Source organism: Astyanax mexicanus, chromosome 1 (assembly GCF_023375975.1).
Source record: "Astyanax mexicanus isolate ESR-SI-001 chromosome 1, AstMex3_surface, whole genome shotgun sequence".
Taxonomy (NCBI): domain Eukaryota; kingdom Metazoa; phylum Chordata; class Actinopteri; order Characiformes; family Acestrorhamphidae; genus Astyanax; species Astyanax mexicanus.
The window spans coordinates 38,908,153-38,934,795 of record NC_064408.1 but is presented as its reverse complement, the minus strand read 5'-3'; the positions used below and the strand labels follow the sequence as shown (position 1 = coordinate 38,934,795).

At 39.0% G+C, this 26,643-nt stretch overlaps 2 protein-coding genes across 2 annotated transcripts; one reads left to right on the top strand and one right to left on the bottom strand.

Annotated features, from left to right (window-relative positions):
* The first annotated feature begins 429 nt into the window (after positions 1–429).
* On the top strand, positions 430–4,614 carry marcksa (myristoylated alanine-rich protein kinase C substrate a). Its single transcript, XM_007259907.4, has 2 exons — positions 430–817; positions 2,696–4,614. The coding sequence occupies exons 1-2, from the start codon at positions 719–721 to the stop codon at positions 3,398–3,400; spliced, it is 804 nt and encodes a 267-aa protein (XP_007259969.2). The 5' UTR covers positions 430–718; the 3' UTR covers positions 3,401–4,614.
* A 7,290-nt stretch (positions 4,615–11,904) lies between these two features.
* LOC103028934 (histone deacetylase 2) lies at positions 11,905–26,363 on the bottom strand. Its single transcript, XM_007259908.4, has 14 exons — positions 26,169–26,363; positions 19,415–19,527; positions 19,053–19,170; positions 18,643–18,717; positions 18,366–18,504; positions 17,216–17,357; positions 17,017–17,109; positions 15,506–15,614; positions 15,244–15,384; positions 14,686–14,794; positions 14,097–14,227; positions 13,830–13,985; positions 12,461–12,518; positions 11,905–12,380 (listed from the first exon to the last, which is right to left on the bottom strand). Exons 1-14 carry the CDS (start codon positions 26,218–26,220, stop codon positions 12,350–12,352), a joined length of 1,467 nt encoding a protein of 488 aa, XP_007259970.1. The 5' UTR covers positions 26,221–26,363; the 3' UTR covers positions 11,905–12,349.
* Positions 26,364–26,643: the final 280 nt, after the last annotated feature.

Genomic DNA, 26,643 nt, shown 5'->3' with positions numbered 1-26,643 from the left:
CACCATAAAACAACAATTTTAAACACACACAAACTAACCACAGTTTCATAACAGACCATCCAAGCACTACACCCCCTCCAAACACCACCATACAAACACTATTCCTTAACACAGACCATCTAAACATCACCCCCCCATCCAAAACCCAATCCTCAACAGCAACCAACATCCATGCCCTAACACACCCACCAAGCACCATTCTTCAACATACACCCACCAAACACCATTTCCCCACACACACCATCCAAACACCACGCTCCTCTCTTCTCCTCGCTGCTTTTATACCGCTCGCACATCTTTTATTTATTAATTTATCCCCTTCTATCCTTTCGCCTCTGTTCTTCACGCGCCGCCGTGGCCCCGCCCCTCCTGACAGAACGCCTCGCCCTGATTGGCCGCCCTGAGGAGCGGATGCCGTCAGCGCGCGCAGCGCCCGTCCATCCTCGCACTCAGCGCGTTTAGGAGGGACGGTGAGAGAGAAACCAAAGCAACACCAGCGCAGCAGAACCCACCCGCCAGACCACCAGGAACCGTGAGGAACCGCAGCGCGAGGGAGATCCAGGCTCAGTGCGCGCCCGGCGAGGCTCGAGCTCCTGTTCGGACGGAGCTGTTAGTTGTGTGGGGGTGTTTTCGGCGGGGTCTCCGGGGGTGTGCGGGTGAAGCGCGAGGAGAGGCTCGAGCTCTTTGTTTGGCTGCTCGCTTTTGTTGGAGTGGAGCGATGGGAGCGCAGTTCTCCAAAGGAGCCGCGAAGGGCGAGACCGCGGCGGCGGACAAACCCGGAGAGGCGGCGGCAGCCTCCTGCAAACCAAACGGACAGGTAAAGAGCTGCGATTGATTCACCTTTTATTCTGTATGGATTTTTTTTTGTTGTAGTTGTAGGCTGGTGTTGCGCGTGCATGGTGTTGCAGTGTGAGTGAGTCTGTGTGCAGCACTGAGCTAGCAGCTACTAGACTATTTATAAATATAATTTAACCTGTGTTTCATCCTGTTCGGGGAAAAACAGTGAAGTTGAGTTTTAACAAAATTAAATCTGAACTTAGCACATATTAACCTTTATTTTCTTTTAACTGTTTTTTTCCCTGAGGTTGATCACACACACTCAGTTTAGACCTGTGGGTTAACCTAGCTTGCTGGCTATAACCCACAATGTTTCTTGAGCCATCTCCACTTTTGGCCATTTTTTATTATTATTATAATAGCCTTCCTTCCTCTCGTTGGATTTTCTCCTCTCAATGGAGGCGTTTTCCCACTTTTTTTCAGCCCCCCATCCCCCTCAGTGCTTCTCTTCTCTCTCTTCCCTGCTGGGGCAGCTATCTGGGCAGAGATCTTTTGTTTGCTGGGTGTAAATGGATCAGTGCGTGTGCAAAGAAACGTGTGTGATTCAAGCAGTGCAGCCGGTGTCACTTTTCGCCCAATTTGAACTCCCCCCACCCAAAGCGTTAGCGCGCATTGTCGTGCTGTATGGCTGATGATATTTCAGACCGTGTTGGGCGCAGTTTGTTAGTGCGGGTTCGCCAACAATAGCTGGTGGGGCGCAGCAGCACCACGCCTTTTTCCCTCTCCACAGAGCGCGAGGAGCCAGAGATGCTGCTGCTGCAGGCATGATGTTTAACCCTCGCCCCTACACCAGCTTTTATCAAATAAACTCGCCTTATTTATCGCGACTGAGTTCATCTTCAGGGTTCCTGAGTGTTAAAACGTGCTGCGGCTCCGTGTTTAATCAGCTACATGTTTACGTGTTTTGGCGCTTCTGCTTATAAAGATTTTAAGCGGACGAGTCGCCACCTGGCGGTCAGCGTGGTGAACAGCACCCACACGCGCTGTGCGTTTTGTTGTAGACAGATTCCACACCGTCAAATAATGGCCAGAACGCGTTTCGGACCCAACTGGGGTTTTACTAAAAGACGATACCGACTAATATCGCCCGTTACTCTCTTTAGCAATACAGTAAAAAACAGTGCAGTGCAGTTTCAGTTGAGTTCATATGAGTCATTGTTTGGTTTTGAAATTTGTGGTCTCTGCTGCCCCCTCTGGCCGAACTGAGGAATTGCTCCTCTAATCAAATTACGTTTGGTTAAAGAAAAAAAATAAAACACTCAAAAAACGTTTTCTTATACCTAAACTTAATCACCATTCGTTGACTACCAGACGTGTATTTAACACAATTAAGTGCAATTATATACAATTATTTTAGTATATTTTTCAGACTTCTCAGTGTAAGAATGCTGATCCAGGGTCTTTTATGGATTACTGAGTTCTATTAGATCTGGTGAGAGGTGTGCTGATTTTAGATCAACAATTTTACTCCAAGATACTTGATAAATGAGGCCCAATGTTGTTTTCAGCATACAATAAAGCCCACCACTGGTAATTTTTAATAATACAAATTTTTTAGCGATGAACAGTGGTAAGAAACGGGATTTGTGAAAAAAAAAAAATCAAACACACAAAACAAAAAACAAGTCTGATAACTGTGTTTGGCACTCTTTATATGTACACTACGGCTGATGTAAGATGTAAAATTGAATATATATATTCACTATTCTCAATTCAATAACGTTGTAGTAAATGTAAACTAATAGCTAATGTCATGACCCACTGATAAGTTTTATTGAATAATACAAAGCCTACAGACAGTACGAGTGTTACCGTGTTTTGTTCGTGTGTGTGCTGACCACATGTGCCTGTTTTGCAGGAGAACGGCCATGTAAAAGTGAACGGTGACGCGTCTCCTGCAGCGGAAGAGGGAAAAGAGGAGGTGCAGGCGAACGGCAGCGCGGCAGCAGAGGAGCAGCAGGTGGAGGGAGAGGAGAAGGCAGAGGCAGCTGCTGCAGAGGCCCCAGCTGAGAAGGAGGGAGGAGAGGGGGAGAAAGAGAAGGAAAATGGAGAATCCCCCGCTCCTGCAGCAGCCGAGGGTGAGGCAGCCACACCCTCAACCAGCAATGAAACCCCCAAAAAGAAGAAAAAGCGTTTCTCCTTCAAGAAATCTTTCAAGCTGAGTGGCTTCTCCTTTAAGAAGACCAAGAAAGAGACGGGAGAGGGGTCTGAAGAGGCAGCAGGTGCTGAGGCTGTGGAAGAAGCTAAAGCAGAAGGAGGCGATGCAGCGGCTGAGGAGGCCAAACCTGCGAGCGAGGAGGCCAAACCTGAAGCAGGTGAGGCAGTTGCGGCCACCAGCCCAGAGAAACCTGAAGCTCAGCAGGAGGAAGAACCTAAGGCTGCCAGTCCAGCAGTAGAGGCTCCAAAAGCAGAAGATAAGCCAGCCGAGCCTGCAGCAGAACCAGCTCCCGCTGCTGTCCAGGAGGAGGCGCCAAAGGCAGAGGAAGAAGCAGCAGCAGCTCCCGCTGCAGCAGAGACGGCATCCAGTCCGGCGCCAACTACTGAGCCTGCTGCGGCGGAGTAACATACACACCCGCACACACATACATATGGGCACACACAATACAACACACACACACACATCAGAAAAAAATACAGAAAAAGGGAGAAAAAGATTGAGAACCTTTCCCTGTTTCTATGCTGGAGTTGGTTCCGGGTCCACAGGCTTTGGAGAACTTTCTCTACAACCAGGGATATTTTTAAAGTTTTTTATTTCTTTTTCTTTTCTCTTTCATATCCCCTACCCCACACCACCCATTTACACATTTATCCCAGGAGCCAAGAGAGGTGGATGGCTGAAACCGAGTAAGGATAAAAGATAAGCAAATTGTCTACATCTTATTTTTTTTTTCATCAGTATTAATTTTTGTTGCCTTTTCTTTTTGCGTTTTTATACAAACAAACTAAAAAACAAAAAATTGTCAACTGTATGGACATGCCCTTGGTATGAAGCAGGTGGGAGGGTTTGGGATGCAAATGACGGGGTGGGATTTTGGGAGCTACAAGGTGCGGGGCAAAGGATGGCACCATCGTGCCTGGGATTTGTGCCGCAGACTACACTGTGAAAGAGTAGTCTTAAATGAATAAGTGACCAACTACTATCTACCAGTTTACAACACTAAAGTCCTTTTTGTTTTAAAAACTCGGAAGATGACAAATATATTCAATTCCCAGCGCTAGGTTTTAGAAAGACATTATAATGGTAGGATTTCTGCTCTATAGCTCTTTCAGTCAGTGGTTTTTGTAGGATGCCGGTGGCTGCCGCCGGCTTTCTGAGCGTATAAACCTGTAAGTATGTATAGGAGGGTGTTTTTAACTGTGATTTATTGTACAAATAAAATCTTGATCTCTAAAAAGCACATGCAGCTGTTTTACCACCAAGCTCATTTTTTGTAAGATAAAGAAATAGTAAAAAAAAAAGACATTTTGAAGTGATTTTGAACTCAAACCAAGCTGTGACTCTCTTTCTACTGTGGTTTCTAATTACTGCAGATGATGCATTTTCCCCCCAGTGGTCTTAGACAAAAAAAGGAATCTCTCTTTCAGATGCAAAATGTCTGTGTAGCATCCTGTCTTTCTCTTTTCTTTTCCACTGTAAATACTGGAGAAGCTTTGACCAATTTGACTTGAGATGGAATGTAACTTTGCTTACAAAAACTTGCTATTACGTCTCCTGCTCGAAGTGTTCGGATTTCTGTGAGCACACTAAAAGCAAAATAAATGTGAATAAAATTTCAACAGTTGATCTCATTTGTTTTCATTTCATTTTTAGATTTACAGCTGTGTTTTTCATTCCCCTATTTCTAACAAGATGGCATTCACTGAAATCTACTTTAGCTAATCACTGTTTTCATTTTTAAGTGTGTGTGTGTGGAGGGGATGTTCAAAAACCACCTCTGCTGTTTTCCCCTATTTACCCACAATAAGGGGATTTTTTTTTTGTCACAAAGACATTTTACTTACTTTCTAAATCCAAACATGGATCTTCTTGGATATAATTTCAGACCTTTTTTAAAAATATACATTACACCAAAAATCTTCTTAAAACATGTGCAAAGCAGGTATTATAAACTTCTGTGAGGGAGCTTTTAGTGGTTATGCCTGGTTTTAATCAGCAGTTTAACAATATTTCACAACAAACCCCTTTGAATAAATTCGGTCACATTTTTGCTCTTCTCCTTTTAAAGCATAAGTGACCATGTCAACAAAAGATTGAGTTAGCCATGTGTGTGTGAGACAATTGCATTTATAGTGAACACATGTTTTATGAACATGGAGTTGGTAAGCAGGTGGTAAATGTCCATAGCAAAGCATCCGTTAGCAGGTAACTGTTGACTGGAATGGCTATGCTAGTAAAATAGGGGAGGGAAACTACTGTTAGATTGATTAGATCTTACACCACTGTATTCAAAACATTAGTACTGGTTTAACCAGTTTGATGTAATAAAACAGTTCTGGTGCTGTGTAAACTTTTAAAGCTGGAGTGAGTTATTTTGTAAAAAAGAGCAAGTCATGTTTTGTGTTAAAGTACTCCATACAGTCGAATGTAGAATATTTTAAAAAAGTTAAAAAAAAAAATTATTGTCTAAATAAAAAAGAAGCCAAGATTATTAAATCATCACTTTTTCTTAGTGCAGATCGTAAATGCTCTACATAGCCAAACAGACATATATGCAATCTTCTTGAATGTAGATATTAAGTTAGGACTTATATCTCCTGTAGAAACCACAAAAAGCAAGTCTAATAGAGGTTACTGAACACCTCTACATATACTAATGCCAGATAAGGCTGAGAGTTGTCTTCTTATTTTCTGACTTCTTGTTCAAATTACACCTGTCATTTCAAATGGAAATGAAACAAATAATAGGAATAACAAGTCAGACAAAAATTGCATTCCAAAGCCTAGGCTGCAGTTAAGGTAGGACGGGTCCTCGGTAGGTCCTCGCTAGGACTGTCCTATGAAGATTCCTTCTTAGTAGCCTATAGGGGTAGGCGATATGGCCCTAAAATAATATCGCAGTAATTCATGGTATTGTAATAGCAATATTCTTGGTGATATGAGAAAGCATCACATTTAAAAATATATATCTTTAAGACTATACAACTACAGTTAAAAAAATATTTAGTGTAAATATGTTTCATACATTCATTAGAAAGTAAAAAAATATATATATTTTTGCCATGTTTTTTCTATTTCCTTAACAATAACTTACCATGGCCCTGATTTTGTATAAAAAGTGTACCAAAATTTAAATAATGTAACATAAACAACAATCTACCACAAAAGTGTAGCATATTAATGCATGTATATAGACTGCAAACTAATTATAAAGAATTAAATAACAAAACAAATACAAGATAGACAATAGACTGTTTTAAGAATATTACAATATTATGATATTTGGCAATACTATCACATATGATTCGATATGGGATATCCCTAGTAGACCATGCACCGCAAGTGGAACAATCTAATGATTCTTTGTATTGATGTCATCAGAAAAGTCCCACCTCTTGTAACTGCTGCATTGAACATTTGGTTCTGATATTAAAAGATGAATGTGACAAAAGATCAACATTTCAGCTTTTATTTCCAGGTATTTACATATGAATCTGATAGACAGTTTAAAAGATAGCCCCTTTTGCCAGAACCCACCTATTATTCTTGTGAATAAAAGTATTGGAACAGATAAACTTAAATAAAATAGATTAAACTTAATAAGACTAAATGTTTAGTTGCAAATTATTTGCTTGCAATATAAATGCATCAAGCCTGTGACATCACTACACTGTTCCATTTTTCTTTTGTAATGCTTTTCCAGGCCATAGCCTCTTTCAGTTGGTGTTTGGTTTTGGAGGGGTTGAATGCATGCTCTGGAGGGATACGTTTATAGATTACCTAGGCCAGCATAAAACCTTACACTTCTTGCCCCTGAAGAACTCCTTTGTAGTTTTGTGGGTGTTTTTGGGTCATTATCTTGCTGCACAATGAAAGATCTCCCAATCAATGTCATCTTTAAACTGACAGTCAAAATTTTGTAGACTTTATTTGAGTTTATTTAACTTGAGTTTATTGTACATCAATAAAGATTAATGAGCCTATCCCATAAGAAGACACACAAACTTAAGCCATGGCATTACCTCCACTGTGTTTTACGGGCGAGCTGGTATGTTTGGAATCATTAGCAAAATCATGAGGAATCATAAGTATTTCCAGCACATAAATGTTATGCCTCTTTAATCTCCAGAACATCTCAGGATGGTGGGGCAGTGTACAGGGACATCTCCTAGCCACTCCCTGCAGCTGGAATTGGATGGTCAGGTCACGTGGCCTCTTGCTTTCCCCAACTCACATCGTTTTTACTTAATCAGAGCCAGAAACTTGCCTTTTCTGCTTCTTTTGAAAGATCATTGATGAACCTTTTGGCCCTGGCTGACGTGAAGCCAATGTTTCTCAGAAAGCGGTTGGTTGAGAGGCTCACAAAGCCTCGGCACCCGCCTTCGAATGGTTAGGTTGTTGCTCTCCAGCCTCTCTCTTGCTATTCTGCCAGTCAGAATATCTCTGCACTTCATGGCAAATTCTTTTGTCTCATATTAATCTTTAAATTTCAAACCCAATGTTTTTTGGTCTAAAGCAGAAATAAATGGATTGGCCTCACTGTTCCAATACTTACTTCCAATATAAATATTTATCAAAATTTACATTGTTGTTGAACCACCAGCAAAGTTGTTTCTTCAAGTTCTGTATGTTATTTTAGTTTACGAGATGTGACCTATGTTCACCATCTCCACCAGTGAAAAAAAAAATCGCAGTGAAAGAAAAACAGGCCTGGTTGGCTTCTGTATGATCTGTGCAATTTTTAATACAGCAAAAAAAGCACAGGATGGTTTCTGCACCTTCATGCTTACTGTTTTAGCATAGCTATACCTCTGAAGAGAGGTATATCTATGTACTTGTTAGCTGCATCGCATTTTAGCACCAGTGTAAAACTATAGAAGCACTATTAAACATGTCTCGACTAGGGGGAAAAGGGGGCAGGGCTGATTTTTTTTGGGCAGTGTTGATTAGCAAGTTCTCTCTCTCTCTTTCACTCACTTTCTCTGACCTGGTTAATTTGACACCGGAGGAGCCCAAACAATTGGGGGCCTTCCAGGGCTTTCTGTGCACCCCCCCAGGGCACCACCCTGACATCTAATACACACGGATGATGTTGGAGCCTCGGCCTGAATACAGCAGCTCAGAGCAATGGCCCACACCTACAGATCAGATTCATAATGTTGTGGCTGTTGCAGAGTATGTGTTTGTGTGTGAGAGAGATTTTATTTTTATATTTATGCCCTTGTGACCTTGTAACTGACCTGTGTCTGAACTGAAAACATGGTGTCTGAAATAAAACAAGATCATTACACACACCTAAATCACAAAATGACTCATGAATTTAAGATCAAAATTACAAAGAACCTCTAAAACTAGAATAATTCTGAAATTTACAGAGGATTTTTTGTTGTGATGCTGTGAAACAAACCTCTCTTTTACAATGCCTGGTCCTCTGGTGACTACAGTCCAATAGGCAGTCTGTGTAACTGCATTGAGATCATTAAGAACTGGATTCATCTTAACTTTTTCCAGCTTAACAGGGTCAAAAGAGAAGTGATTATATTTGGCCCTGGTGAAGAAAAACAGAACTTATCTAAATGCAAAGGCTCTAACTGCTAAAACACAAGTGAATAATCTAGGTAACCTAATTGATTTATCTGAGTTTTAACATCCAAATTAAATTTACTATTAATTTACTACTGTTTACTAATTTAAAGTCAGCCTTCTACCACCTTAAAAATATAGTAAGATTTAGAGAATTTATAAGGGCTAAAACTAGCAAAAACTAATTTACGCCTTTATTTCCAGTAGATTAGATTACTGTAACGGCTGCCTCATCATCCTTCCTAAAAACCTATCAGACAAATGCAGCCTATTCAGAACCCTGCTGCCAGAGTCCTAACCAGGACAAAGAAGCAGGAACACGTAACTCCAGTGCTCAGATCATTACACTGGCTCCTGATCAGCTGGAGAATAGAGTTTAAAACACTCCTCATCATCTCTAAAGCACTAAATGTGTTTGGACCAACTCACATCTCTGATATGCTGGAGGAACACTGGCCTATTAGACTTCTCAGATCAGTAGAGATCTAAAGATCTGTTAATAATATCTAGAACCAGAACTATATACAGGGAGGCAGCCTTCAGCCATTATGCTCCAGTCAGTTGGAATAAACTTCCAGAAGCTGCGAGATTGTTCTGTTCAGATTATAATCTTTTTAAAAAGCAGGCTAAAAAATGTTTATCTGTGCTATCTAAACTTGCTCTACATTTGTGCACTGTTAGTATTTTGTTTTTATTTACTTACATTAAAAATGTTAACAATCTTAATTCAAGTTTTAAAATTTACGTTTATTATTTGGTTTTATGAAATTTCCTTTTGGTCTCGTTTTTCATAACTTTTTACTTTTTAATTATAATATCTTGTAACTGCTATAGAAATAATCTTGCCTTGCTTTGTGGCTTAACTATCATGGCATATTCTCCTTATTCTGAAAATGTCTTCAGATCTCAAATACATTAAAAATGTTTACTGTGGAGTTTTAGAGTGACCACAACGTGCGATTTAATAGATTGTATGGGGGGAAAAAAAACTTCTTTTCAAGATTTTAACAGATTTACAGACTACTGAACACTAACTTATTTTACTAACAGTTGTACTGAACGTATGAAAGGATATGTGACAAAGAAGATTAGCTTTGACAACAGCGCCACCTGGTGAATTACGAGAGGACCGCACCTACTACAGCTTATTACACCAAGCAGCAGCATGTCACTCCACGGGTTTAATGTTTCCTCTAATGACAGTTTACTCGTTTTATTGTAAGAAATACATTCATTGTATTCAGTTAGATATAATAATGCTTACAGGCTGACATATAACAGGATAAGCTGTGTTCTGGTTATAAAGAGCTTTTGGACAGTTTGGTGTGTAGGCTATGTTTACCTCAGGCTGCTGACCAAAACACGACAGATAAAAAACACACACATTACAGATACGTTATTTATCACTTATTCTAGCTGGAGATGCTATTTAAGAGCTAGATAAATGATTATTTTAGATAGAGGAGTATTTTTCTAGTTTTAGCGCTCTGAACTGGTCATGCCTGCTAAATTCCATCCCACCCAGACTCTCCACCAATCCAGCCCCAAAATCACATTTACCACCTCTATTTCCATTTCTCTGATATAGTCACATTATCCATCGTACTCTCCCATGGCGGCTTTCAAGAGTTAGTTTCTTCCACATTTGTGTTAGAATATTTATTGAGTTGATATTAAATGGTTTTGGTCATGTCGTTTTTACAGTGAAAACAGAGTCTGAAGTATCTACTGCTGTGGGCACTGATCATAAAGTAGCTAGCAATGCTAACCCAACAGTTTAGCAGGGTATTTAACCTTATTTACAGCTATTTACCCTAGCATAGCTAACCAGCTTTTACACAGAACACACAAGGTAGAAGTGCTGTGCAGAGCTCTGTTAGCTGGGTGTAGTAAACCACACAGTACTGGCTTTGTCAGAGCTTCAGAACCAAGAAGCCGTTTCTCTCTCTTTTGGGATTTAGGGCCCTCTCTGGTGAGAGTGGGTAATTGCACAGAGCATGCAGAAGAATCATTTTAAACTGGGCAGGTGTGATGCGGTCTCCTTTCAGTGCGGATTAATCTGATTCCAGGTTATGTTTAGTCAGAGAGAAAGAGAGAGCACGCTCAGTCAGAAACTTCAGTCCTTCATTTCTTTGTTTTTACTATGATTGAATGAGCTACTGAGCTCTGAGTTTTCCCTTCTGAAGTCTCCATTGCTCCAAAAGCCTCTCGTGTTCAGTAAAACTGAGCCAAATCCTCTTTTAGAGGCTGTACGTGTGACGTAACTATGTAAAGACACGTGACCTGGCCAAAAGAACTCCTGCAAAAAACGACCCGACACCCCAGTTTTTGGAATTAATATATTAGGCTTAGCAGGGATGGTCATTCCAGCACACTGTACCATTAAGCACAATATTTTATCCCTTCTCCACTCAGAATTGCTTCTGCTTTCACTGTGTACCAATATTTTGAGCTATTTATACAATCTAGCTAACTAGTGTAAAAATTATTGATTTTGATTATATAATAAAACAGATAAGAAGCTCTAAATATGTATTAATTAGCTAACTAGCTAATTTAGCAGGAAGGTGATACAAGTTTAATGGAACTCCTTAAGACCTTGACATTTTTGTGTTGTTTTTTAAGCAAACTTGTCCTCTCCATCTAATTACTGTAACACCCTGTAACTAATTGAGTATATTATATTGATTATTCTGTAAGTTTATCACCGTGGGTGTAATTTATATTAAATGGTCTGCTGCTGCACCGGAAGATCTAACACAAAGTAAACTAACGTAGTCAGCCCCTTATCATCACGCAGAAAGGTGGATATTAATGAATTAATCAATTTATTCGTGCATATTTAACTTAAGAATAAGTGGTAAAATAAATATATTCTATATGGGTTAAACATATAAAAAACTAACTCTGAACTGAAAAACTGAACTGCAGCAAAATGAGGCTAACTAGCTACAGGTGTGTGTAGCGGGTAAACCTCACACGTGCTTTTCCGGAGCTTTGAAACCGAGAACCCATTTCTCTGGGTTCGGATGTTCCTTTACTGATTTTTTCTCTATAAAATAGAAAGAGCAGACACTCTTTAGCACTCCTAAATTTGTGGAAAGCCTTCCCAGCAGAACTGAGGCTGTTATAGCTGTAAAGGGTGGGCCACCATCATTATTAAACCCTATGGGTTATAAATGGAATGTCATGGAAGGTGTTTGTCTTTTAGTCTCATCTTCATTAAGATAATACTTTCTGAAGCATGTTTTTTAGAAATGCCAGGGCAGGATGACAAATGGGTACTGACCATATATAAATCAATTAAACAGCCACAGCATCAGAACTAGTATAAAACAGTTTAATATGCAAATACAAAATATGCAATTTAAAGAAATTTGAAATAGTCACCATGTGTTTTCAAAATGAACATCCACATATTTTCTAAAATATCAGTACAAACGTTCTATTAAAAATAAAAAACAAAGACATAAGCACCCCTGCTGATCTGGAGGGACTCCTACATGGTTATTGAAAAACATCTGGACACAGAACTGGATCAGAAAGATGAAAAACACAAGCACACACACACACACACACCCATCCACCCACTCACACAGACAGACATGCACGCTCGCGCACACACACACACTGGGTAATAAATATAATGCTAATGAGTGTGTAGTCCGGTGGAGGGGTATGGGGTGTGGTTGGGGTGCTGAGAGAAAGAGAGAGAGAGAGAAACAGAGACAGAGATAAACAGACACATCTGTGCACCCTCTGGTGGTGGTTTCAGGTGCTGCTTGTCTGGTCAGTCTTCACACTGTAAACAAATAAAAGATGTTGAACACAACTGCACTGGCTGCACTGCATGGCACTGTTGGTAATCAGTGAGTGATGTACCTTTTAGACTCGTGTTTTTCCGAGCTGCTCTCCTTAGACTTCTCCTCCTCCTTTACCTCTGAAACACAAACACACACAAAGAGATCAGCCTACAACTCCTCTAGAGTTACAATAGCTTGAAAACGTTTGGGCACCGCTGGTCAAAATTACTGTGAACACTTGAGCAAATAGAACATGAAATTATAAAAAAAAAGGCATTAAGGTTTATGCCTTTAAAGCATTTTAAGCAATACCAGTGTATTATTTTCTTTTTCTACATTTTTTGAGTGAAAAAAGGTAAAGGAGTACCTTGCTCAAGTAAGGGTACTCTAGGAGATTTGTATCCTTAGGCTAAGTTCACATTACAAGCCACATTGCTCAAATCAGATTTTTTGCTCAGATTGGATTTGACTGTCTTGACGGTTTACATTTATAAATGTAAGTTTTCTGTATCTGTGTGTAATGTAAACGAATCAAGCCTCACATGTGCACACTGATACGTGTATAAACATCACCTTCTTTACAAACAACAAAAAAACCCGTCATATTTGAGAGACGACTCTTGGCTTTATAAAGGGAAATGGATGCTCAGGTCGAGGAGGAAGAAAAAAGGCCAGGTGGCTAGCTTTTACTGTTTTTGAAGCTCCGATTTGACCGTTTATATTCATGTCGCATGTCCATGTATAGGATTTGTATCTGATTTAGGACCACATATGAAAGTGACTCAAATCAGATTTGGATTTGGCACATTTACACAGCCACGAAAAAATTTGATCTGAGCCACATTGAGCAAAAAATCTGATTTGAGTCACTTCAGCCTGGTAATGTGAACGTAGCCTTAGATCACTTTAACCTGGTCTTTAGGTCTGCATAAATATGGCCTTTATGGTAAGTTGTCTGAAGAAACCCTCTCCTGCGTCCTCACCCCAAAATTCAGCTTCAGAAGTTCGCAAAAAACCTACAAACAAGCCTGATGAATTTTTGAAAAGTCCTGCAGACTGACAGGATTAAACTATTAATACAACCCTCTGGCTGCAATGAGCAAAGGTATGTTTGGAGAAAAAGGAACATCTCTCCAACTGTTAAGAAAGGGGGTGGATCAGTCATGCGTTGGGGTTGTGTTTCAGCCAATAGCACAGAAAATATTTCAAAAGTAGAGAATGGATTCAATGAAATTCCAGCAAATTCTGGAATCAAACATAAAACTATCGGCAAAAAAACATCTGTACAATGGGTAGTGATATTCCTTGCATTAAAAGACATCACATCATGTAAATCAACCATCAAAATGATAGAGCAGGGTGTGCTATAAAGTTTAAAAATGAGCAGGTTGTAAATATGCTGAATATTTGTGAAGTTCAGTAGTCACAGAATTTTGTGGTTCTCTTACCAGTTTTCTTTTCTTCTCCCTCCTTCTTCTCGTCCTCCACTCGAGCTCGTTTGGCTCCTTTCTTGTGATTGGTCACATTCCTCCTCCCACCTTCTCCCTCATCCTCAGAGTCCGAGAACTCTTCATCACATGCTATCCTCTTATCAGATGCACGGACTACACACACACACACACACACACACACACACGGGACAGAGATGTTTTAGCAGCTGACAGAGAACAGATACACAACAAACAGAGCTGTGTGTGTGTGAGATTGTGTCTTACTGGACATGCGTTTGTCTGGATCCTCAGTGTCCTCATCCACCGTATCGTCTGGAAGGCTATCCTCTGGAATGGCCTGCATCTGAACCCCGGGAGCATGTGGCAGCATCCGCAGATTCTCAAATAACCTCTGCCTGAGAATGCATATCCACACACATACACAAAGTTATGCCAAGTCTTTAGAGAAAAGTCTGTTCACTCAGCTATTTCCAGTCACAAAAGTCCAGGATTTCGATTTCTATGAATGATGAGGAAGCAAAATACTCAAAACTGAAGGTCAAATAACTGTTAACATTTAAATAACTGAAAAAGCAGACTAAAATAGGTGATTTTTCATCTTAAACTTTACATGTCTAAAATAACACTGTCTTTTTGAACTGGGTTTATTCACTATATACAAGGGTTTATTTACAAAGGATTATTTACATGGAATGTAATGGATTATTAACAGTTTTTGGTGATGTGCTTTATTTATAGCTTTTATATACAGCGGTTACGTGTAGATTTAATTGACAGGGTCTTAATTACAAGAAATTTTAAGAGTACAATTCATATTTTGTATGGTTTATGGTGAATTCTGAACGTTTCTTACTTGATCTTGTCCATGTACTCCTGTGTGTTCTGGTTGGTCATGTTGGATGGGCTGATGTGCAGTTTAAAGTCTGGCCCAAAGTACTCAAAGTAGTCATTATATGGCAGCTCTGTGGACATGCAGAGTGGAAAAAAAGGTTTCAATCACAATCTAAACCCCTAAAAGCATTTATTTAACACTGGAATTAGTAGAAAAATGTAGCTAAAATGATGCAAATATCTGGTGTCAACTAGAATCAGACTTCCACATTTATAAACACATTTTATTAGACCCTTGAGTGCAATTTACAAGTATGATACTTGGCAAATCCCAGTTTGTCACATTACCCATCCCTACCAACAAGCATATTGCTGACTGCATGTCTAGCAGAAGCTAATGCTGTACATGCTGCCAATGAATAAAGTGTTCAGTGTCTTACAGCACAGTTAGAGCAGCAGAAACTCTTGGCCAAAACATCAGGAGTAAACTGGGGAATTTGATTATTATGATTTAAGACCAGATTAAAGCAGCATGACTGCCAAAGGAGATACACTGTAAAGTGCAGACAGGGAGCCGTACCATCAGGGATGTCTGTGTCGAGAGCCACAGCAGTCTCGTAGGTCCAGCAGCGTGCCACGTTACGAATAGTGTACCCTCCCCCTCCCAGCATCAGCAGCGGCAGATTAAACGACTTCATGTACTCTACGCATTTGGCATGACCTGAGGGGGAGAGAAAGAGGAGAAAAAATAAAGACAATGAGAGGTACGGTATTAAGATAAGGTTAGTTTAAGGATAGCATGAGCGTAAGTGTGGGGGTCAGTAAGGATGTCCTGTCCGTACCACGGATAGTGAGGTTGAAGCAGCCCAGTCGGTCACCAGAAAGGGAATCTGCTCCACACTGCAGAACCACAGCGCTGGGCTGATACATCTCCATCACTTTAGCCATTACCTGCACACACACACACACACACACACTTTGTAGGTAGGGCTACTTCAGTTCACTTAAGGTTACCTGTAGCTGATTGCACTAACCCAGACTTTTTGACCAACGTTGCTGTGGCTATATGAACTAAAGCAGTCTTCAGACATGCACAGTAATCCAGATCTTTTCCAGACATTACCGGGAGGACACGTATATGTGATTGCAATCTTTATTAGCCCCTAGTACAAACCCGGTAAATGTCAAAGTAAGCCCATGTAGGAACATAGCAGGGAAATGTCTGTAGAACTGCAGCACAGGCATTCACATCTGCTCCACAAATCCTATTGAAAAACATGTAAATAATAAATGTGGGTTTGAGGAAGGGAGAGCATGGTGCTAAATCAAAAACCAATACTTTCTGTGACTGAACACATGAATTACAAACACAGCTCAAAAAGTAAGGAAATTCATGTTTGGTAGATTATTTCTTTGTTGGAACAATGCTTCTTGGCAATAGCTCTGTTAATTTCCCTTTTAAATGCTACCATGAATTTATGGGATGAGCAGCAGAGCTGAGTATGTGAGTTGCGCCCATGAAAAATTTGCCAGATGCTCTCTGACAGTGCCAAACAGCCTTTTTCCGCCAGCAGATGATCTGATTCTTTGGACATTTTCAGGAGTTCATATGTGAAAACAGCTTAAGAAATGTGATCAGTCTCTACGCTCTTTACGTAAACAGGTGTAGTATATGGGATGGCAATATAGTAATGGGATGTAAATCAAAATAACCACAAAAGGAAAAGAAGTCTCTGTCTGGTCCGAAGAGGTTCATGTGTGGTGAGAACGTAATCCACCCTCAATCTATCCCTGCAGGTCTGAGCCAAAGGTGTAGTTTAATCTGGTATATTGCTTTGATAATTGCAGCTATGAACAAATGCAATCTCTGCAGTTTCTGTGTTATACTGTACAGAAACGTGCACCAGTTTGGAATATGTAACCTTCTTCCTGTATTTAGTTTCTTGGTCCTTTTCCAGACAGATCTGACCAATAAGCAGAGAGAATGTTTACACATGGTCTTTTGTGAAGCGTTTTGGTGCTTTTTGTAGTTTGAGAAAACAAATCAAATAAAACGAAAAACTCTTTAAAGTTTACAAAGGTTATAGCAAGACCTATATGGAGACATATTAGCTACCTGGGCTAACTAAGAAACAGTTTAGCTAAAGCTAAAACATTTAACTAAGCTAACAGAAATGTTTTCGCCAAGAAATACTGTAGCAAACTAAAAATAACTAACAGCTAATAGGACTCTTCTAGGTCACAATTACTGTAGCTACACTGACTAACAATGAGACATTTTAGCTAAGGCTAACGTAGCTAACTAGCTTAATTAATGGAGGTGATTCTTTTTGACTACATTCTGTAAACTCACCGGCTTGAAGATCTGCTCATATGACTCGTCATCAATTCCGTCTCTCAGAGGAAAATTAACGGCATAGTATTTCCCTTTGCCTGCTCCGATATCCTACACACACAAAGGGAGATGTTAAGCCCACACATCAACACAATGACGTGAACATTAAATACCATTGCTGTCCATTACTATCTCTACATTATAGGTAGTTATTTACCCGCAGGTCTCCAGTTCCGGGAAAGTATTCTCCATATTTGTGGAAGGAGACAGTCATCACGCGGTCAGTGGTGTAGAAAGCCTCTTCCACCCCGTCGCCATGATGAATATCAATATCAATATACAGCACCCTTTGGTGGTACCTAAGAGGAACAACAAAAAATAGTCACATCCAAACCCAATTAATCAACTCAAACCAGAACCCAGTCACATTCAAAACCAAAACCCTTCAAACTAAATCTCAGACCTATAGTCAAAACAAAAAGATGATGGTGCTGAATCAAAAACCCACACTTTCTGAGGATGAACACAAACGGATTAAATATCGGTTAAGCTATTGTTTAGGCTTTAATTCTCAGATTTTCAGACTCATTTGTAAAAACAGCTTAAACAGTAACCAAACCCCCAATGATTTTATCTGACTCCTCCCTTAGCTTATACTTGAAAAATGCTTTGGGAGTGGTACTGGGTGATGTATGGGTTTAGGGGCAGAGTAAAAAGGAGAGTTCATTGGACAGAGTAATGTGCCTCTGATAGCACTGAGACACATATGGTTAGATGTCACCAGGGGGTAGAATTACTGATTGGCTGATCTGCATATTGAAAGTGTACCAAAGTACGCAGACATGTCATTCTTGCCTATAACACAGGTGAACCTGTAAGGGCGTAACAGAGACAGAAATTATTGTTTGAAAAGGTTTATAAAAAATTTAATCTGGACTGGTATGTTTCATTACTTTAAAGCAACACATTTCAGCTATTCATTGAAAAATATGCTTTAGAGTTTAGTGCCAACTCTTTAGTGCTAACTAGACCAACAGAGTATTTTTAGCTAAAGGTGTTAAAGCAAACTGGACTAACTGTGAGACATATTAGTTAAGACGAATTAAGACAGTTACTAAGCTAACTGAGGTTTTCTCTCATGCAAAACAAAACCCAGTTACATTCAAACTTAATCTCATATCTAGAGCCTAAACTAAATTCAAAACCAAACCCCCAAAAGCACAACAATATTCTGAAAATTTCACAAAACTGCAAGCCAAAAAAAAAGTTTAACACGTATTTTAGATCTGAGAATGTGGGAGTGCATAAATTAATCTCAAAGAGAGCAATGCATTTTCAAAGCACAGCATAGAGGGGGCGGGGCTTACTTCAGCAGTTCCAGGATGGCCAGTACAATGTCGTTTACGTAGCAGAAACCCGATGCCTCTGATTTCTTAGCGTGGTGCAGTCCACCTGCCCAATTTACAGCAATATCCGTTTGCTGCCTATTCAGCTTCACAGCACCAGCTACACACCCACACAAAATAGGAAAAAAAACATATTAAATCCAGCATAATTTAGACAAAGTTTAGGCTGTAGTGGTTACAGTTGGGTGTTTAATGCAAAAAAAAATGCAGCAGTGGGACAGTAAATAAAGGGACTAACCTGCTGATCCTCCTGTAGAGAGCTGACAGAACTCAAACAGCCCATCAAACACCGGACAGTCCTCCCCTACATTAACTATGTACACACACAGACACACACAACCATCAGCGGTGTAAATCAACTACAGTGCTGAAGAGTCTGTAAACAATTCAAGATTGTTATTATTGCCACAATTTACTACCACACTGTAAACAACTCAGTCAATTCAGTACAGCATTGTAACACAAAATAAGCACCACACTGTAAAAAGTTCATTATATCTCTGTTGCACTGTTAACAATTCTGATAAGCTGAAAAGACAAGCTTATAAGCTTGTGAATCTGAATACCATCAAATTCCTCCCACAAGTATACAGTGTATAGAAATTGGTGTTACACTCTGTGTATGCGTGTGTGTGTGTGTGGACTCACAGCGCTGCATCTGCTTGCTGAATTCGGACATGTTGTCAGGTCGGATGGAGCGCAGAAACTTTATATAATCGTCACTGTGGTACTTCGTCATCTCATCAGCTGTGGCTTTATGGGGACGCTGAATAAACACACACACAGTTTAACATAGCATTTTTATTAGCTGACATTATCGACTATCAGGCAATAACTCTCTTTCCTTTGTATGCTAACTTGTTGCTAACTAATCTAGTGCTTAGTATAGACGTGTCCAGTTCAGATGCCTCCTAATACAAGTTTTTTCCTGTCCCCTTCCTCCAACATAAAGAAGTTGGGAAACCTCTAGATGTTTTCATTTAAAACATCGATATGTTTTAGAAACTCACATAAATCTCCATCTTGCGGTAGAGACCATAGTTCAGCAGGAGGTTGTGAGTCATGCGAATACGGTGGGGTTTCATAGGGTGGCCTTGACCGTAGTAGTAATTCCCAATATCACCTATTAAAAAAAAAAAAAAAAAAAAAAAAAAAACACACATTAAATAATAAACACATAAAAGAACACAAAAACGATAGCTCAGAACCATACAACTGTAAGTGAAAATCTCGCAAAATTGAAGAAACATTTTTTTAAATCATTGTTTACCAGACTTAATGTTGTGGAAAATGCAGGTTACCAAATTTAGTTCATTAAAATTATCATGGTTCTCCCAACATTTCCAACCAGCCTGCAAGCTCCAACTTTCATAATTCAACAGATCCACACGCCATATGCTGAATTTAAGTGGTGTTGGTTTTATCAAAAAAATAAAATTTTCCCACCAGGAAGCACCATATGAACATGAATGTTAAGGCGGGAACCTAAAGTTAGACATGGGAAATATTAAGGCAAACACTTTTCAACATGGCCTTAATGTTAAGTCTAACAGGAACATATCTACAATCATCCTTTATTTAACATTTAATTTATTTAATAGTTTCCATGTTTTCCTGTTTAATTCCCAGACAAACGCAACCACCTTTATCACCCATTTCACTAATGTAATTAAACAAGCAGCATGTGTTACTATCTCTATAAAATTATTTCTGCTGTTTCTCTGCGCAAATAGCACAAGCCCTATCTGTAATTTTCTATGTTATACTATGTTTCCTTTCCAAGTTGTTTTTTTTTTCTGTGCCATTTTTACGTATTGCACTACTGCCCACTCATTACTGAGCTGTGCACATTTTTGGGCACTGAATTTCTACATTGAACAGGTTTTGTGATTTTACTTATTTAAGTGTCTGGTTGATTTTCTGGTTATAAAAAGAGTCAACAATTATTTTTCTTGTCCAAGTTTTAACATGTTAGTGATTAACTAATTAACAGTGAAAATAATAATAAAAAAATACATAATTTTAATTAGATTTTTTTATACTGTTGATAGATTCACTTCCTAATCTCCATAATATGAAAGCAAATCAGGTTCTTTTTATTTGGTAAAAACTATCAGTATCGGCGATGTTTGCCCCTGTATTTACTCGGTATCACACAGCCCTCAGTAACCCAGTTAGCTAGCTAGCGACGAGGCTGAAGTTGGTTTGATATTCGCAGCTCCAGATTCGTTTGGCTCGATATTCGCAGCCTCGTATTCCCCGGCTGAAGTTGGTTTGATATTCACAGCTGCCGCTTCACTGAACCACCGTGAACTAAAGGGAGCGTTCACAAACACCCGCTGTTTATATTAAACACCTCACAGATCAACACTGAAGGAGATAGAATGAAGAAAAGCAGTACATCTGTTTATTAACAATGTAAATATACAATATCGTATTAAATGTAATTTTGTATATTGTAAAATATTTATTTTAATTACTGAATTTATAATTATATATTACAATAAATAATTAAATATATATTTAATAAAATTATATTTTAAAAGCCATTGCGCTCAAAAAATATGAGGCAGATGTTCAAGTGTGATTTTGAAGAACTTTTTCATGTTGGGCCAGAACAAATACACATGATCTGAAGAGTACTAGTCTTCTTCTTTAAGGAAAACCTGGAATTAGCCTGGCCCAAGCTGATTTTATACTTTAAAATTAACTGGCAACATGGCCTACCGATCCATAATGCACAAAAAAATTGAATATAAAGCTGATGTTCTAGTGTGATTTTGAAGGACTTTTTAATCTTGGGCCAGAACAAATACACATGATCTGAAGAGTACTAGTCTTCTACTTTAAGGAAAACCTGGAATTAGCCTGGCCCAAGCTGATTTTATACTTTAAAATGAACTGGCAACATGGAATACGGATCCATAATGCACAATTGTTTTTATGTAAAGCTGATGTTCTAGTGTGATTTTGAAGGACTTTTTCATCTTGGGCCAGAACAAATACACATGATCTGAAGAGTACTAGTCTTCTACTTTAAGAAAAACCTGGAATTAGCCTGTCCCGAGCTGATTTTATACTTTAAAATGAACTGGCAACATGGTATAACGAGCCATTAGGCACAAAAACGTTTAATTTAAAGCTGATGTTCTAGTGTGATTTTGAAGGACTTTTTCATCTTGGGCCAGAACAAATACACATGATCTGAAGAGAACTAGTCTGCTACTTTAAGGAAAACCTGGAATTAGCCTGGCCCGAGCTGATTTTATACTTTAAAGTTAACTGGCAACATGGCCTACCGATCCATAATGCACAAAAAAATTGAATAAAAAGCTGATGTTCTAGTGTGATTTTGAAGGACTTTTTAATCTTGGGCCAGAACAAATACACATGATCTGAAGAGTACTAGTCTTCTACTTTAAGGAAAACCTGGAATTAGCCTGGCCCAAGCTGATTTTATACTTTAAAATTAACTGGCAACATGGTATAACGAGCCATAATGCACAAAAAAATTGAATATAAAGCTGATGTTCTAGTGTGATTTTGAAGGACTTTTTAATCTTGGGCCAGAACAAATACACATGATCTGAAGAGAACTAGTCTGCTACTTTAAGGAAAACCTGGAATTAGCCTGGCCCGAGCTGATTTTATACTTTAAAATTAACTGGCAACATGGCCTACCGATCCATAATGCACAAAAAAATTTAATATAAAGCTGATGTTCTAGTGTGATTTTGAAGGACTTTTTAATCTTGGGCCAGAACAAATACACATGATCTGAAGAGTACTAGTCTTCTACTTTGAGGAAAACCTGGAATTGGCCTGGCCCAAGCTGATTTTATACTTTAAAATGAACTGGCAACATGGTATAATGAGCCATAATGCACAAAAAAATTGAATATAAAGCTGATGTTCTAGTGTGATTTTGAAGGACTTTTTAATCTTGGGCCAGAACAAATACACATGATCTGAAGAGAACTAGTCTTCTACCTTAAGGAAAACCTGGAATTAGCCTGGCCCGAGCTGATTTTATACTTTAAAATTAACTGGCAACATGGCCTACCGATCCATAATGCACAAAAAAATTGAATATAAAGCTGATGTTCTAGTGTGATTTTGAAGGACTTTTTAATCTTGGGCCAGACCAAATAAACATGATCTGAAGAGTACTAGTTTTCTACCTTAAGGAAAACCTGGAATTAGCCTGGCCCAAGCTGATTTTATACTTTAAAATGAACTGGCAACATGGAATACGGATCCATAATGCACAATTGTTTTTATGTAAAGCTGATGTTCTAGTGTGATTTTGAAGGACTTTTTCATCTTGGGCCAGAACAAATACACATGATCTGAAGAGTACTAGTCTTCTACTTTAAGGAAAACCTGGAATTAGCCTGGCCCAAGCTGATTTTATACTTTAAAATGAACTGGCAACATGGAATACGGATCCATAATGCACAATTGTTTTTATGTAAAGCTGATGTTCTAGTGTGATTTTGAAGGACTTTTTCATCTTGGGCCAGAACAAATACACATGATCTGAAGAGTACTAGTCTTCTACTTTAAGAAAAACCTGGAATTAGCCTGTCCCGAGCTGATTTTATACTTTAAAATGAACTGGCAACATGGTATAACGAGCCATTAGGCACAAAAAAGTTTAATTTAAAGCTGATGTTCTAGTGTGATTTTGAAGGACTTTTTCATCTTGGGCCAGACCAAATACACATAATCTGAAGAGTACTAGTCTTCTTCTTTAAGGAAAACCTGGAATTAGCCTGGCCCGAGCTGATTTTATACTTTAAAGTTAACTGGCAACATGGCCTACCGATCCATAATGCACAAAAAAATTGAATATAAAGCTGATGTTCTAGTGTGATTTTGAAGGACTTTTTAATCTTGGGCCAGAACAAATACACATGATCTGAAGAGTACTAGTCTGCTACTTTAAGGAAAACCTGGAATTAGCCTGGCCCAAGCTGATTTTATACTTTAAAATTAACTGGCAACATGGTATAACGAGCCATAATGCACAAAAAAATTGAATATAAAGCTGATGTTCTAGTGTGATTTTGAAGGACTTTTTAATCTTGGGCCAGAACAAATACACATGATCTGAAGAGTACTAGTCTTCTACTTTGAGGAAAACCTGGAATTAGCCTGGCCCGAGCTGATTTTATACTTTAAAATGAACTGGCAACATGGTATAACGAGCCATAATGCACAAAAAAATTGAATATAAAGCTGATGTTCTAGTGTGATTTTGAAGGACTTTTTAATCTTGGGCCAGAACAAATACACATGATCTGAAGAGAACTAGTCTGCTACTTTAAGGAAAACCTGGAATTAGCCTGGCCCGAGCTGATTTTATACTTTAAAATTAACTGGCAACATGGCCTACCGATCCATAATGCACAAAAAAATTGAATATAAAGCTGATGTTCTAGTGTGATTTTGAAGGACTTTTTAATCTTGGGCCAGAACAAATACACATGATCTGAAGAGTACTAGTCTTCTACTTTGAGGAAAACCTGGAATTGGCCTGGCCCAAGCTGATTTTATACTTTAAAATGAACTGGCAACATGGTATAACGAGCCATAATGCACAAAAAAATTGAATATAAAGCTGATGTTCTAGTGTGATTTTGAAGGACTTTTTAATCTTGGGCCAGAACAAATACACATGATCTGAAGAGAACTAGTCTTCTACCTTAAGGAAAACCTGGAATTAGCCTGGCCCGAGCTGATTTTATACTTTAAAATTAACTGGCAACATGGCCTACCGATCCATAATGCACAAAAAAATTGAATATAAAGCTGATGTTCTAGTGTGATTTTGAAGGACTTTTTAATCTTGGGCCAGACCAAATAAACATGATCTGAAGAGTACTAGTTTTCTACCTTAAGGAAAACCTGGAATTAGCCTGGCCCAAGCTGATTTTATACTTTAAAATGAACTGGCAACATGGAATACGGATCCATAATGCACAATTGTTTTTATGTAAAGCTGATGTTCTAGTGTGATTTTGAAGGACTTTTTCATCTTGGGCCAGAACAAATGCACATGATCTGAAGAGTACTAGTCTTCTACTTTAAGAAAAACCTGGAATTAGCCTGTCCCGAGCTGATTTTATACTTTAAAATGAACTGGCAACATGGTATAACGAGCCATTTTGCACAAAAAAGCCACTGTTCCAGTACAATTTTGAAGAATTTTTTAATCTTGAGCCAGAACAAATACACATGATCTGAAGAGAACTAGTCTTCTACTTTAAGGAAAACTTGGAATTAGCCTGGCCCGAGCTGATTTTATACTTTAAAATGAATTGGCAACATGACATGAAAGCCATTTTGCACAGAAATAATGAATATAAAGCATTGATTTTGAGAATACCAGAACACTTCATCTGATGTGTATTTGGTCTGAAAAAAAAGTCCAAAATCATACTGGAATATCAGCTTTAAATAATATTTTTTTTGTGCTGCCATGTTGCCAATTAATTGTGCAGTCTAAAATCAGCTCGGGCCAGGCTAATTCCAGGTTTTCCTTAAAGAAGAAGACTAGTACTCTTCAGATCATGTGTATTTGTTCTGGCCCAAGATTAAAAAGTCCTTCAAAATCACACTAGAACATCAGCTTTATATTCAATTTTTTTGTGCATTATGGATCGGTAGGCCACGTTGCCAGTTAATTTTAAAGTATAAAATCAGCTCGGGCCAGGCTAATTCCAGGTTTTCCTTAAAGAAGAAGACTAGTACTCTTCAGATCATGTGTATTTGTTCTGGCCCAACATGAAAAAGTTCTTCAAAATCACACTTGAACATCTGCCTCATATTTTTTGAGCGCAATGGCTTTTAAAATATAATTTTATTAAATATATATTTAATTATTTATTGTAATATATAATTATAAATTCAGTAATTAAAATAAATATTTTACAATATACAAAATTACATTTAATACGATATTGTATATTTACATTGTTAATAAACAGATGTACTGCTTTTCTTCATTCTATCTCCTTCAGTGTTGATCTGTGAGGTGTTTAATATAAACAGCGGGTGTTTGTGAACGCTCCCTTTAGTTCACGGTGGTTCAGTGAAGCGGCAGCTGCGAATATCAAACCAACTTCAGCCGGGGAATACGAGGCTGCGAATATCGAGCCAAACGAATCTGGAGCTGCGAATATCAAACCAACTTCAGCCTCGTTAGCTAGCGTTAGTAGTTACTACACGCATGTTGGCTTCGGATCTTTCCAGTCCACCTTAAATAGTGCACCACTTAACACTCTGTCGCCTCGGTCGCCCACAACATTAGTTAGTTAGCTAACTGACCGTAATTTAAGGTGGAACTGAAAATTAGTAAAAGGCTGTTCAATACGATACCAACTGCAACCTCGCAAATAAATAATAATACAGTGTGTGTGTGTGATGTGTATGTGTAACAGGTACATAGAGTGTGTGGGAGGGAGGGAAAGAGAGAGAGAGCTGCAGTCCCACAACGAGACACAAAAGCGCAGCGCCAGTTAGCATTAGCACTAGTGCTAATAGAACCCACATTCAGAATAGCTGAGGTTTAATCAGGATTTCTCACACCCGGTTATATTTACTGTCTCTGTTTATTCTTTCTGTCCCTGTACCCATTTAACGTTACTCCTTTCCCCCAGGCCCTCTATCCCTCTCTCTATCCCCCTCACTCTCTCTCTCGCTCGCTCTATCACTCTCTCTCTGGCGGGCAGGCCTGAGCAGCGCTCCGTTCCCTCTTACCGTCATAATAATAGCAGACTTTCTTCTTGGTGCCCTGCAGAGTGAACGCCATGCTCCACACACACGATCCCCGCGACCAGAGCGCGCTGATTAGATTAAATACAGATTAAAATGTAGCAGGAGCGGTGGAGAGAGACAGGTAACTACAGAGCTGATGAGGAGCACGGAGACGGAGGAGAAGGAGGAGGCGGGGCCTATTCTAATCGAGGGCGGGGCCTGCTTAGCACCAGCGCTCTCTGATAGGCTACAGGGTTACTCTGATAGGCTACAGTTAGCTGTTAGCTAGTTTGGCCTATATTTGAAGACACAGTGGTGCTTGAAAGTTACAATAGTGAACAATTTGAAATTGTCTATATTTCTGCATAAATGCGACCTGAAACATCGTCATAAAAGGTAGATAAGAGAACCCAGTTAAACAAATGACACAAAAAAAATTATACTTTGTCATTGAGGGCGTTTTCACTCCAGCACTATT